The sequence below is a fragment of the Engystomops pustulosus genome, chromosome 3, assembly GCF_040894005.1.
Source record: "Engystomops pustulosus chromosome 3, aEngPut4.maternal, whole genome shotgun sequence".
In the NCBI taxonomy this organism is placed as follows: Eukaryota; Metazoa; Chordata; class Amphibia; order Anura; family Leptodactylidae; genus Engystomops; species Engystomops pustulosus.
In genome coordinates, this window is record NC_092413.1 from 119,436,289 (window position 1) to 119,450,930 (window position 14,642).

Genomic DNA, 14,642 nt, shown 5'->3' on the forward strand with positions numbered 1-14,642 from the left:
GATTTTAACATGAAGTAAATAAAGAAAACATTTTTTTACTGATGCCTATGTTCGGTGGATTTGAGCTGGAGTATATTGTTTGCATGTTTGTCACGCTCAAGTGGAGTGAGGACCCCTTGACCCCCCTCTCCCCGCCAGGCGTTTTCACGTGGGGGAAGCTGAGAATTTATCCAGTGGCATTTATACCTATATACCTGAAGTATGAAATGCTCATGAATATTAAATGTAAATGTGCAAATGCATACCTATATACAGCCTAAAATCTGCAATTTGTAACAATGAAATGCATAAGAGAAAAAACTATGAGCTCAAGCACCAGGGGATGTTCATGTATATCTGATTCATTGTAACTGAACCTGAAAAATCCCTTCCATAGAACCATATGGGACTATTTCTGCATCCTACATTTCTACAACCCCCATACAGATAATATAATACATGGTAAGTGATTGAACTTATACAATTATGTTCAGACTAGCTGGCCAGTGTCTCCCTATTTTTGAAATACTTTTTTTTATAAATAAACTTACGTAAAGTACAGGAGAAAACACTACCTGTACTTATGGTAGTCTCAGGAGGGGATATATTTGCAGGATATTTGAAAAGAAAAAACAATAATTCACTTAGTCGAAGAGTGAGAATAAACAGTTGGCACTAACCAGGAAGTTTGTTCACTCACTCACATGGATGTTTTGCGCATGATTGTTTGAGCAAGTGTACTGGCATAAAATGATCCATTTCTGAGGCATGACTGGCAGTGTGCTGCTTGTTGAAATAAAACAAAATGAAATCTTAATAAGAGAAACTGAACAAGAAGTCCACTAAGTGTCACTGGTCCCTAAGACTAAATAAACGTTTTTCTCTCAACATTGGTCAGCACCTATTTGATTACATTATTTGGCATTAATACACAATTTTTCAAGGTGCACTTAATGTGTGAAATGAATGGAGCAACTGATTTTCTTCTTTCTTTCGTCAAGATGATCAAATTGACTAAAAACTGGGCACTGTTTTTTAAGAGACGTTGAGGTCATTAATCTTTAGTCTTGACATCTGAATCTGTCTTTTGTTTGTTTGTTTTTTTATGTTTTGAACTTGTGTGATTTATATAAGAGGGTGATATATCAATAATGTGAGTCCGTTGGATTTCGAAAAAAAAGGTACCATAAAAGTTTAAAAACTTCCTCTGCAATCCCTTCTTTTCCTACATTTGCTTGGGAGCGGAGTAAATTTTTAAATACACAACAGCTGTATTCTAAAGATATATTAAGTACAACATTAAAAAACTTGAAAGAACTTTGCTAGGTGAGTGAAAATGTGGGTGCAAATATGCAAATGCACAAAAGAATTGCAAAAAAAAAAAACACACAAAAAAAGAAGAATAGATAAATGACCGCATAGTTTATCATAAGAAAGAAGGAAGAGAAGGACAAATTTAGGGTGCAAATAATTGGCTGCTCATTCATCTAGAGGTGTGCAACTTTAATTAAACCAGGTACAGTTCTCCTCGTCTTCCCCCTACAAACATACACCACTATGTGAAATACACCTTTCTTAGTAAGTGTGGGCCTTGACTGCCTGTCAATAGCAAGCATAACCTGTGCTTTAGAAATGTCATATTTTCTGGTGCTGTGCAATCTTAAAATGAACCTTTTCTCAAAGAGACTTTAACAATTTTTTAGTACAAAATAAGCAAACAAAACAACTCAGATTTACATATCTCTTAGTAGTCTATGCAGCATTTCTCCTCTGTGGATATGCTGGATGTAAACAAAGACATCAAAGCCTGTAGATTCTGTCCTTGAAATGTCTCCTAGGGACCAAATTGCTGCAGGATAATATTCCAGACAATGTCTATCCTACAATATGTCAGGGAACAGCAACTGTAGAGTCTTTAGAGTCTGCACATGAATTTATTTACAGCTTTTTATCTGCTAATACCTATTCTCAATTGGTGAGTCAAAAGCTATGTGATGGTGGCTAAATTCATATGCATTCTATGACATCAATGTGACATGATCAGTAAAAGTATAGAGGACCTGCCAGGGCGATGTGGGACCTTATGAACCAGTGGTTTAGTGTCCTAAAACGCCCTTTACCAAGTCCCTCTATGGCCACTATAAAAAACAAAAAACAAAAATGTTATACCTACCTAGAGATGAGCCCGGCATGAACTTCACAGTTCTTAAAAAAAAAGCTGGACCACTATATCCTGGCTTCATTGTGCAAGCGCTGGCACATGTCCAATTAAACCGGGGTGTAGTACGCCAAAATAGTAACAAAATGATGACTCCAGTGTTGATGCAAAAAATATCAGGACAAAATAAGAAAGAACATTAAAATCTAACTTTTAATGGAAGCCGTTAAAAAGCCATGTGCACATAAAAGGAAAAGGGTAGAAGCCATTGATGCATTTCAGAACTCATCCTTAGTCATAGTGGAGTGTACAAATGGAGGAGCAGAAGACATTTAACAAGTAAAGAATGCCCATGAAGGGAGGACCTAGAAACTGATGTGATAAAGGGAAGGTCACAAACCAAAAGGAAAACAAGCAAATGGAAATTGAAAAAAAAGAGGAAAACCAAATTGAAAAACATGCAATATGTAGTGAAGGAAACTATGTTACAGATGACCAATTTAAATATTAATAAAAATGCATTAAATCGGATCTGAGACTCAAGGCTTGTATTTAAGGTACGTATCCAAAAGGCTTCATGGGTGAGCAGTATTTTTCTCCACTCTCCCCCACGCTTTGGTGCAAATACTTTTTCTATAATTATTGCATACATATGATTAGATGAAATGTTTAGCTACATTGGACATATTACGAAAAGATGTTTTGTTTACATCATTCTATGTTCATACAAACGGGTCTTGAATTTTCTGACTGTACAGCCCATATACTAAACATGACACTGGGTGCTGCTAATGAGGTATACTACATGGTGACTATTGCAATTGACATATTTGTTTATACTGTAAGGAGTACGGTTGGGAGTAGTGTAAATATAAAACGTGGTCATTTTTTGCATGGATTTGCATGAACTGCATCTGTGTTGACCACATTTATAGTTGCCTTTAAGATGTAACCATGTATTTGTGCTTTTACTGTATATTCATTATTAGATGATATAATGTTTCCGATAGTGGGGGCTCGTTTAGCAACGTATTGCACACCATTAGCCAAAATTTGTTTAACAATGGGATCTTGATAAAGAAGTGGCAAATTATTTTGAATGATATTTTTAATCATCAAAAAATCAGAACTATATGTGGTGCTAAAAACAACACCTCTGGATGTAGAGACACATTGCAGACTGTTGCAATTTTTCCTGAGAAAAAAGATTTTCAGAGATGGTTTGGATGCTACTATGTTTTTACCTTGTTCTAATGTATATGTGCCATAGCCCCTGTCCCTTAGGGGATTGTCCATGGTGTTAATTTCTGCTGTGTAGGATTCTAATGTGGAGCAGGAGCGGCATGCTCTGATATATGTGCCTACCTGTAAGTTTCTAGGATGTGTTTGTGGCGGCATGACATAGCATGGAGGGTGGTGTTTCCTGATGTGGGTTTTCGGTACAGATTTGTATAAACTGAATGAGAAGAGCTGTGACCAGTTAGCGTGATGTCTAAGAAATTAATGTTTTTGGTATCAAAATGGTAGGTAAACAAAAGGTTTAGAGTATTGTTGTTAGTGTAGTCTATAAATTTGGAAATATTGGAAACAACATCAGACCACACCAGAATGCAATCATCAATATGTCTTTCATACCATTTGATAGAATTTACATAGGGGTTTAGATTAGAAAAAAATAAAAGATTACTGCCACCATGCCATATAAAGGTTGACCAATGATGGAGAGAATTTATCCCCCATTGGACAACCTTGTACCTGCAAGTAAAAATTGTTATTGAATGCAAAGAAATGATGTGACAAAAAAAATCTAAATACCTCAAGAATGAACTCCTGTAAAATTCGAGTATCTCATCCTGTAGATATAGCTAAAGCCTTTAGTGAATTTTACACCTAAAAGAAGACCCCAACACGACAGCTCCTGAACCCGCACTAATTAATGAATTCCTTCAAAAGATCATATTCCACCAACTTCTGAACCACAACTCCAATCTCTAAACTCCCCTATTACAGAAGAAGAATTACATAAAATCATCCTTCTTACCAAGAAACAAAAACAGGTTCCTTAATGAATATTACTAGCATTTTAACAACCCATTTCTTTCCCAAATACATAAGCACCAAACCAAGACATTTCAACAGGGAAACTACCAGCAGAAAAGCTGCAAGCTACCGTAGTAGCTATTCCAAAATCCAACAAAGAAACCAACACCCTGACTAACTTCCGTCCTATTTAACCAAAATATATGCTAAGTCTCATAGACTTTTAGACGTTATACTGATGTTAATAAATAATGAACAGGTCGGATTTACCAAAGGAAGACATGCAACAGATGGCACAAGGCGCATGATAGACCTGATAAGTGTCATGGAGTCCTTTCGGATGCCTTCCCTGCTCCTTACCATGGAAGCGGAGAAGGCAATCGACAGGATAAATTGGAATTTCGCTTTCTTCACTCTAGAAAAATTTGGCTTTTCAGCAAACATTTTATCAGCTATTAAAGCTCTAAATGGAACACCATCAACTAGAATTTTAATAAATGGCACTATTTCAAATCCCTTTACCATCACCAATGGAACCTGACAGGGCTGCTCCCTCTCCCCGCTCATATTTATCTTAATAGTAGAAACCTTTGCAGAACTAATCAGGACTAATCGTAAAATAAATCGTATATCAGCAGGCACATGTCAGCATAAAATAGGATTATTTGCAGACAATACCATCTTATCCCTCACCAACTCATTGTCTTCTCTTAGAGAAGTGATGGAAATAATCAAAAGATTTGTGGAAGTTTCTTACTATAATATAAATGTCACCAAATCATTACTCCTGAGATTTAGTATCCCCCTTTATTAAAACAACAAATTTCCCAAGAATTCCCATTCAAATGGGAAACAGAAGCAATTCCCTACCTGGGTATAAAGCTTACAAACCCTATTAAAAATCTAGTGAAAATCAACATGAATTGTATCTCCTAACTAACCTTCTCTCATGGATGGGAAGAATAATAATCTATGAAATGCTTATACTACCCAAAATTGTATACCAGTTTAGAACCATATTCACCCCAATTCCAAAACTTTACATATCTAAACTACAGAAACAAATGCTTTGGGAGCCAAAAAACCCAGAATCTCCACAACGATTCTCCACTCCAAAGGAGGTTTAGTAATATCTAATCTCATGAGATATACAACAGATTTAAACAACAATTATCACCAAAAGAAATTTAATGTCAACCACAGATATTATGACCTCTTTTCAGCTCCCAGATTATATGAAAAATCCCATAACACAATTTAGGAAACCATATTAAATTTCTCATTACAAAATCCACAAGTACCTACCTCAAACACAAGCAAACACACAATCTTCTTAAAACTAAAAAAATTTCTATTCTCAGTTTTGTTGGAAAACTTTGCTGAGGTACCACTAAAGAGTTTGCACCTAATAAAATGGGAGCAGGATTTCAATGTGAACATCCCATGGGAACAATGGGAAGAAGCATTCTTGTGGGCATCTAAAGCTTCTAAATGTGCAAACCTATGGGAGGTTCATGTAAAAATTCTTTCCAGATGGTACTACAATCCCGGCCATTCAGCAAGAACATTCCAAGGCACTTCAGACAGATGCTGGAGGCCCTGTGGACATAAAGGTCCCCTACTACATATATTTGGTACATGCCCTATTGTTCAGCAATTTTGGAAAAGAGTTTTTAACATCACATCCATTACAATGGAAAATCAAACACAACCTGATATGGCTTTAGCTATTTTAAGGCAAGGCATAAACAAAATTCCCCTCAGATGCCATAATTTAGAAGGGTATATTCTGTGAGCAACAAAACTCCTAATAGCTAGAGCATGGAAATCTCCTCAATCCCGGAACATAACTGACCTATATGAACTCTTGCTCTCACAAATAAAACCCTAAGGAACCACTGTAAAATGTTTGGATTCATGATACAAAAACACTGGTTTGAACCCGGATTGAGGTCAGACTTTATTCTTCAATACTGTATTCCCCACATCCCTCCTACCTCACTTTATCCACAATAAGGAATATACATCATTCCCTGAACATTACTGGCACTATTTACCCAACTGTTGTTGTTGTTGTTAAGATGTTGTAGCTTTCTTTATGTTAATATCAACATTTTCGGATAATACCTTTAAATGTAAAATGAGTCTAATGATTTACACTAAATGAATATTTGTAAAATTTAATGTATGACTCAAAAGAAATATTTGAAAGAGAAGAATGAACTCCTGCAGTTCTGATGAATTATTGCTATATTTACACATATGGTGGCATACCGCTATAATAGCTAAGTTGTGAGGAAAAGATGTATAAAGGGAAGATGCATCACATGTCGCCCAACATAAACTATTTTCCCATTGAAAATTGGTCATGATTTTAAGTACTTCTTGGCTATTCTTAATGTAGCCTGGGATACGTTATGGTACCCATACATTAGAATGAGCTAGACACATAGTAGCTTCCAAACCACGCTCTGAATATCTTTTCTCTCAGAAAAATCACAACAGTTTGCATATGAATGTATCTCTACATCCAGAGGTGTTGTTTTTAGCAACACATATAGTTCTGATTTTTTGATGATTAAAAACATAATTCAATAATTTGCCACTTCTTTATCAAGATCCCATTGTGAAACAAATTTTGGCTAATGGTGTGCAATATTTTGCTAAACAAGCCCCCACCATCGGAAACATTATATCATCTAATAATGAATATACAGTAAAAGCACAAATACTTGGTTAAATCTTAAAGGCAACTATAAATGTGGTCAACACAGATGCAGTTCTTGCAAATTCATGCAAAAAATGATGTTTTATATTTACACTACTCCCAACCGTACTCCTTACAGTATAAACAAATATGTCAATTGCAATAGTCACCATGCAGTATACCTCATTAGCACCACCCAGTGTCGTGTTTAGTATATGGGCTGTACAGTCAGAAAATTCAAGACCCGTTTGTATGAACACAGAATGATGTAAACAAAACATCTTTTCGTAATATGTCCAATGTAGCTAAACATTTCATTTAATCATATGTATGCAATAATTATAGAAAAAGTATTTGCACCAAAACGTGGGGGAGAGTGTAGAAAATATTGCTCACCTGTGAAGCCTTTTGGATACTTACCTTTAATACTAGCCATCCACATGGCTTGAATCTCAGATCCAATTTAATGCAGTTTTATTAATATTTACACCAGTCATCTGTAGTCATCTTCACTACTTATTGCATGTTTTTCTCTCATTATCCATTTGTTTGTTTTCCTTTTGGTTTGTGTCCTTCCCATCAGTTCCTAAGTCCTCCCTTTGTGGGCGTTCTTTACCTGGTAAATGTCTTCTGCTCCTCCACATGTACACTCCACTATGGCTAAGGATTAGTTCCGAAACATGTCAGTGGCTTCCCCCCTTTTCCATAGACACATGGATTTTTAACAGCTTCCATTAAAAGTTAGGTTTTAAAGTTTTTTTCTTATTTTTTCTTGATCAATGCTATAGTCATCATTTTGTTACTATTTCCCTCATCTCGGAGCGGCCTGACCTCTTTTTATGCTATTTCTGTAGTACGCTGACTTCACTGCATGGGGAGCACTGGATTAAGATGAACATTTTTTATATTATTATCGGCCACATAGAGACTTGGTAAAGAATGATTTGAGACACTAAACCACTGGTCCATAAGCTGTTTATTTAAGCTGGTTTGCGATGTACTCTGAATAAGAATGAGCCGGATCAAAATGAATAGGTATCGTCAGTGTGACCAAGACGTCTTCACAGCTTTTTAAACTACTATGAAAATAAAGTTTCGATGTTTTATGGAAGTGCCGCAGCTCAAGGCACATTTTTTTGAGATGTACATTATGATATATATATGTTAGGATGTGAGAGCCATGGCCACTCATTCTAAGCCCGGAGTTAAAAGAAGGTGCAGCACAGTGTAAAAAATGGACTTCAATCAAAAGCCTTTGACACCACATCTCAGCAGGGTTGTGCTCCTGCATGAAACCGACCTATGTCCTATCATGTATCAGCATTTGACTGGATACTAACCAGGTCCAGTCTAACCCTATTCTTATGGAGAATTATAGAACAAGGTCATTGATTATCATTATGCTATGTCACCTATGCGCATGTTAAATTATTCACTTATATTTTGTAAAGATGGCTTAGGTCAATGTTATCATGATGCCCTTGCAGCTAGGTTCGGAGGATAGAGCAGACTGGCTTATCTGGGAGTGACCATAATTAGGTGGCAGATGGCATGCTGTTATTTTGTGCTTTAAAGAATTATTTAATGCCTTCTTCATGCTACCCAGAATGGCGAAGCTTTCTCTAAACAGCACAGCAACAAATCATTTGGAAATAAATGACACTTTAAAGAGGCCATTTACTCTTCTATTCTCATCTATGAAACTAGGTCACATTTGAGCACTGGCACTGAGACCAATTCATAAAAAATACAGGACATTATTTAGTATATAATATACAGTAGACTGAGCTGATGTAGACCCCAAATCATGTGCAGTAATGGCAGGTATTTTACATACAATGTAAAATGTACAGTAAATATCAGCTTTTCTAGAGGAAATTAAGCTATTATAAAATATGTGCTTTGTGCAGGATTAAATGGAATATAATGGAACCCATTTGATTGCTTGGATAACTACAGGATGAGCTAAGCATAAACATGTAAGTTAAAAAAACAAACAAACATATAACTAGGGCCTTTGCATGTGATGTGAGTAACTGTCCTCTATATTTCATTTAAGTTGAAAGAAGGATTGGAATGGTGCATAAATAAGAGAAACATTCTCAAAGGAATATTCCACCCACCTTTCAATCCACAATGGTGTATGGAAGAAAAGAGTCCTGAACGTGATGAATTAATACCTGACACTGTACTATTTATATACTTCGTTGAGGAGAAGTCAGGTGTCACATGCTGTAAGGCAAATCAGACAATCACATTGTATGCTATTATAAACATGTTTTTAGAAAATATCCTTATGATTTCTGGGAATTCCTCCACACACAGAACAGGGAAATGCCCATTTGCACATGACATTGTGGCCAAGAATTTTATATCTGCTAATATTTTGAAGGTTTTATCTCATGGAATACTCTTCTACTGAGCAGTGTTGACCTCTAAATCATGTCCTGTGCCTACTGGCTTCTGGTGGTCCACACACTACCTTTTTACAGCAGTCCAATGCACACCCCTTCAACCACTGATATGGGAGTGGTTACAATGTTGGAGGTGTTCATACAGTAATGTCACAAAAGTCCAGAATCCTGGTAAAGTTTCGTTTTCTGGCAAACTAAAACCAGGAAAGTGTTACTATTATAAACTCTGTCATATTACTGTAATATCTGGCTACCGTCTGCTAATTGCATTTTTAACAGTAAAGGACAGACAGTTGAACTGCTGCACAGAAACTTTAAAGGGGTTGTCCACTTTCAGAAAATAATTGATATGGTTTGTATAAGGAAAAATTATGCAATTTTCCAATATACTTTCTGTATTGATTCCTTGTGGTTTTCTATGTCTCTGCTTGCTGTACTTTTTAGAAAGCTTAAATGTTTACTTCCAGGGGATAGACCTGTCCATGGTCATGTGATGGACACGCAGGTGCACGAGTTGTTAGTGTAACAGGTCTCTGCTTACTCTCTGTGAAATGAGCGGCTTGTGCATCTGCATGTTCATCACATGACCATTGACATATTTATATCCACTAAAAGTAGACATAGAAGTTTTCTATAGAAGGACAGCAAGCAGAGAACTACAAAACTGCAAGGAACTGATACAGTATAGTATATTGCAAAATTTAATTTCACAAACAATATCAATGATTTGTTGAAAGTGGACAACCCATTTAAGGCACATTTTATATAAGATAACCACATCTTTTTGGAACTATTATTTTGATTGTTTTCAGAAGATCGGTTACCTAAACTGTTTCCATTTTTTTAGGGAAGGTTCAACCCTTGCAAAACAAATGACACTGGTTGAAGCACTAGAGTAAAAAGTTCAGTGTACCTCTCCTCTGTAGCTTTTAAGCCCTCTAAGAAGCTGCGTATGATAGTTTGATCCCACCCAGAATCATAAAAATATATATTTTTAATACACCCCCATCATAGTGTATTTCTCCTAAATAGCTAGTGGAATGACTATATAAATATGATTAATGTAGAAATGTTGACTGTGCCATAAACCGCTTTGCCATAACTGCACCCTCTTCGTAAATGACAGTAGAAAAGTTGTCAATCTATTTGCCAGTTCTATGCTATACAGCAGAGTGCTGCTCAGTGTGCAAGTCAAGCACAGTAACAAATACAATAGGGCATTTACAACAGTGCTGGCGTTTTTGTATATAGCGCATGAAAATGACATTGACTTCCTTCAAATAAATTATTGCTGCATGACCCTCAATGACGCATTCCTTTTACCTCTATGCATGTAAAAGTGCATGCAGTAGTGTAAACTTAACTGTAGCAATGTTAGTTAATATTAATTCTGTGTTTCTGTATACCTATAAAAGAACCTGCAGAAATTTGCTCCAAAAATCCCTCTTTAAGACCTCTTGTTTTCTGGGATAATATGTCATATAGTACTATAATAGTATTTTATTCCAACATTACCATTTCCATATTAATGAAAATGGAAGAAATATTCTGAATTTGAATCACTGTAATTGAGTGTGTGAGATTTGTGCTGAAATCTATACTGCTTCCTCATTATAGAATATAATACTTCAATTTAGACTCTTGTCGATTACATCACATTGCATTGTAAAAAATAATGTGACTATGTGACACATAAGCTGCCAAAAAGGTAATGTCCTTTAAAAATACTACTAGATGTCCAGTGTAAGCCCGGACTGTCAGAGAACTATTGTGGCCAGTTAGCAGCCTGGGGCCAGCCACAAAAAATGCTCAACTTTCTCACAAATACAACACAGAAGGGTGATTATGTGATTAATTACCAATAGGAAAATAAAGGTCTTTCTTCTTAAAAAAAAATATTGAAAATAGCATGTGAATCTAAAACAAACATTAGGTCACATCTGATCAATATGATCGTAAAAGTGAGACTTCTAAATACAGAACCACATTGTGAGATTGTTTCAAAGGTGAGAAATGGCTTAAAAGTGTTACTTGCAGGCTCAGCTGATCCTAGGAAAACAGGAAAATGAGATGAAAAATCTACATGTCTCTGAAAAAGTTACACGTCTCTTATTTCTCACCCCGTAATGTTTTTGTTCTTCCAACTCAACATTATGGATGTGTAGCTCTTGAAATGTGTCATTATACTCTCCAGATGGATTTCATGACACCCACATGACAATGATGGAGAGCAGAATCTGCTACATACAGTAATATGGAGACTAAGTTCTCTAAAAAGGAGTTATGTAATATGGTTAATGCTCAGAGTAAGGAACTCCCTTTGATGTAGAGAAATTGCTGCTACATGTGGAGTGTCAGAAAAAGATGATACTGATGCTGGAAAGAGATTTTCATGTCTGACAAAGTTTATGTTAAATTATGCATTCAACAGAGCAGTAAACGGTGAGACAAAGCAGTAAATTTTTATCTTGATGCAAGTAACTGTTGTAATGTCATCCCAGAAAGTGCTTGAACATGAAAGGGGAGGCTTAGTTCCAAAACCACTTCTCCAAATTACTGACAGATTTGTACTCCCGGTGTCTTTTAACATGGTCACATGCTAGGCAAGCATGAGATTCCCAGAAATGGGACAAGTTCACGGTGTAGTGTTTCCTCCAGTTAAAATATGCCAGGTACCGCTCAGTATCTTTGTTCAGCATTAACAGATAATCTGCCAACTCTCTTGGAGAAAGAAAATCTTCAACGTGAATAAAAGAATCTGCTGGTATGTAGTTTTCGTAGTTTTCCCTTGAAGGTCCCAGCACAATAGGCACAGATCCAGCAAGTAGTGCATTGTAAAGTTTCTCAGTAATATAGTCTTTGTGGATAGAGTTTTCAAAGGACAAATAAAATTTACAAGCAGAGATGGTTGGAATCAAGCTTTTATCATTCAAGTATTCACCAAATGCCTGGCCATACGTTAGAATTTCAATGTATTTGGTAAGTTCATTATAGTACTTTACTCTAACATGATCTGGATTCCAGTTGCTTACAACCCAACAGACCAGCTTATCTTTGCTTGGCACTTCAAATTCAAAGGGTTTTGTGCTTACGACCATAAAGCCATAAGGCACTTGAATGTCTGAGTCACGTCTGTAAGTTAATGTTAGATTAAATAAATGTTCAATGCCACTTTTTTGAGGTGTGTGAGTTGGAGATTCGAGATTCATCCAAATCCATTTCTGGAAGGGTGGCCTTGTTTGCACTGGTAGATTAGTCAGATCCCAGTTTATGTCTCTGTGATGTATTAACACTGCGTGGGATTTATTGTACAGAGCACGATCTGTCGTCAGATGGCACCCATGGATATTAAAAAGAGACTCGCAGGACTGCAATTCAAATGTCTGTCCAAAAGGCCACACCCAAATGAGAATGATGGTATCATTATAATAATCTTTTTTTGAGGAAAAAAAATTCTTCATTTTCAGCACAGAATTAGCCGACTCAATAGGACTGGAGATCCAGTTGTTTGTTGGTTTGACATATATCAGCAAACATACTGTGAAGCAAATCAACACAATGCAGACAACTAGAAATGGTCTGAAGATGCCTTTAGATGTTGATGTCATAATTTGCCCTGAAAAACAAAAAATACAAAATTGTATTTATGCCTGTTACATAACTATATTCAATACATCAAGAAATAGTATAGGTTCCAAGTGTTTGTATAAATCATGTATATATCTAATGGAAATCAGGATCAAGTATTGTACACCAAACACTTACATGCCGGTGTATGACCCTTTGGCAGGATCTGCACTTTTTAAGCTTCTTATGCCATTGTTTTTTAAGAAAAAAGGCTTTAAAGTTATTCAAATGAGCCTGAGAGACTCCATAACGTGACTCCATAAACACCTGTGGAGCCCGGATCCCTCAGGCTATTATGCATAATTTTAAAAACCTTTTTGTAAAAAAAAATAGGCATAAGAAGCTAAAAGAAGAGGGGATCCTGAGAGAGGGGGCATACACCAGTATGTCATTGTGCTTAGGTTCCAATCCTGGATCCTAGTAGTAGATGTTCTTTAACATTATTTTAAACTTTTTGATTGGTGATTTACCATACATTCATTTTTCAGTTTTCATACTGGCTACTAGAGCAGTCACACCAAGCTGACTGATTTCTACAGCTTAGGCTAGATTCTCACTTGTGCTGAGCGGGTTCTGTTCCCCCTTCCATTATCAAATAGCAGAAAAAATATTGTAGAAGAATCCACTCTTAATAACAGAAAGTTTATCAGTACAAATATCATATAACAGTGGTGGCGAACCTATGGCACGGGTGCCAGAGGTGGCACTCGGAGCCCTGTCTGTGGGCACTCGGGCCATCACCAAAGAGGACACAAGGTATCTTCATGGATTCCCAGACAGCCCAGGACTTCCTGCGCTCAGTGCTTTCTTAAAGCGACATTGCTGCCTGTGACTACAGGAGGAATGGGAAGGTGTGGGCAGATCTGGATGATCATTGTAACTTCAGCTCCAGGCACGAAAATGTCCCCCTGGTCATCATGCCCCTTTTCATTTTGCCCATAGTCATTTATTCTTCTCTCATTATGCCACTGCTCATTGTAAGTTTGTGCAAGTTTAAAAATAAATTATGCTCACCTCCTTTCCCCTGATGCGTCCCCTGATGCGTCTCCTTTTCTGACGTCTGCTGTGCAGTAAGGCGCTCAGCTCCAGTGACGCAATGACTGCATTGTGCCACCTGCGCCGAGTGCGGTTAACTACATATTGGCAGAACGGGAACTATTGCCATAGAACACTGGCAAAGGGATGCAGAGCTCTTAGGTAGCTAGTTAGCTGCAGAAACAGTGTGAACCCGGAGCAATGCATCTGACTCATTTGCTACTACAGGGGCCTATGGCTGTCACGGAAACATAACAGCCGCAGGCCCTTCGCTACCAACCGGACCGCACAACCTGTGACCGCGATGGTTTCACCTCTGGTTAAAGTCCAGCTCTCCCTGCATCAGAATGTCCTCTTCACTGTAACTGGTGGTCCTACGTACAACAACCAAACCTCCCAAATTCTGGTGCATGACATCAATCAAAGTGGAGGGGGCATTGGAATACTGGGCAGCTTGACTTCATTGCTAAACTCTCTGCTTCTGTGACCTTATACAACCAATTCAAAATCAACATCAAAGTTGATTTTCTGGATGATTCCACCAAACTTGCCATGAAATACATGATCTGAAGATGTTAAGCTACTTGACAACATTGGTTTATTAGGTGAATTTCTTCTGGTAGGTATAATAAGTTAATTGCCAAAACACTATTCAAGACACCATATAAGAGACATTATACAA

At 37.0% G+C, this 14,642-nt stretch overlaps 1 protein-coding gene across 4 annotated transcripts in view; it reads right to left on the reverse strand.

Moving 5' to 3' along the window:
• Window positions 1-9,709: 9,709 nt before the first annotated feature.
• FUT9 (fucosyltransferase 9) overlaps window positions 9,710-14,642 on the reverse strand; it is a 122,651-nt gene continuing 117,718 nt past the window's right edge. For all 4 annotated transcript variants that reach the window (XM_072141931.1, XM_072141933.1, XM_072141934.1 and 1 more), the window contains one exon: window positions 9,710-12,914. In XM_072141931.1, the coding sequence (XP_071998032.1) occupies window positions 11,827-12,914 (1,088 nt within the window). In that variant the 3' untranslated portion in view covers window positions 9,710-11,826. The remainder of the gene's footprint in view (window positions 12,915-14,642) is intronic.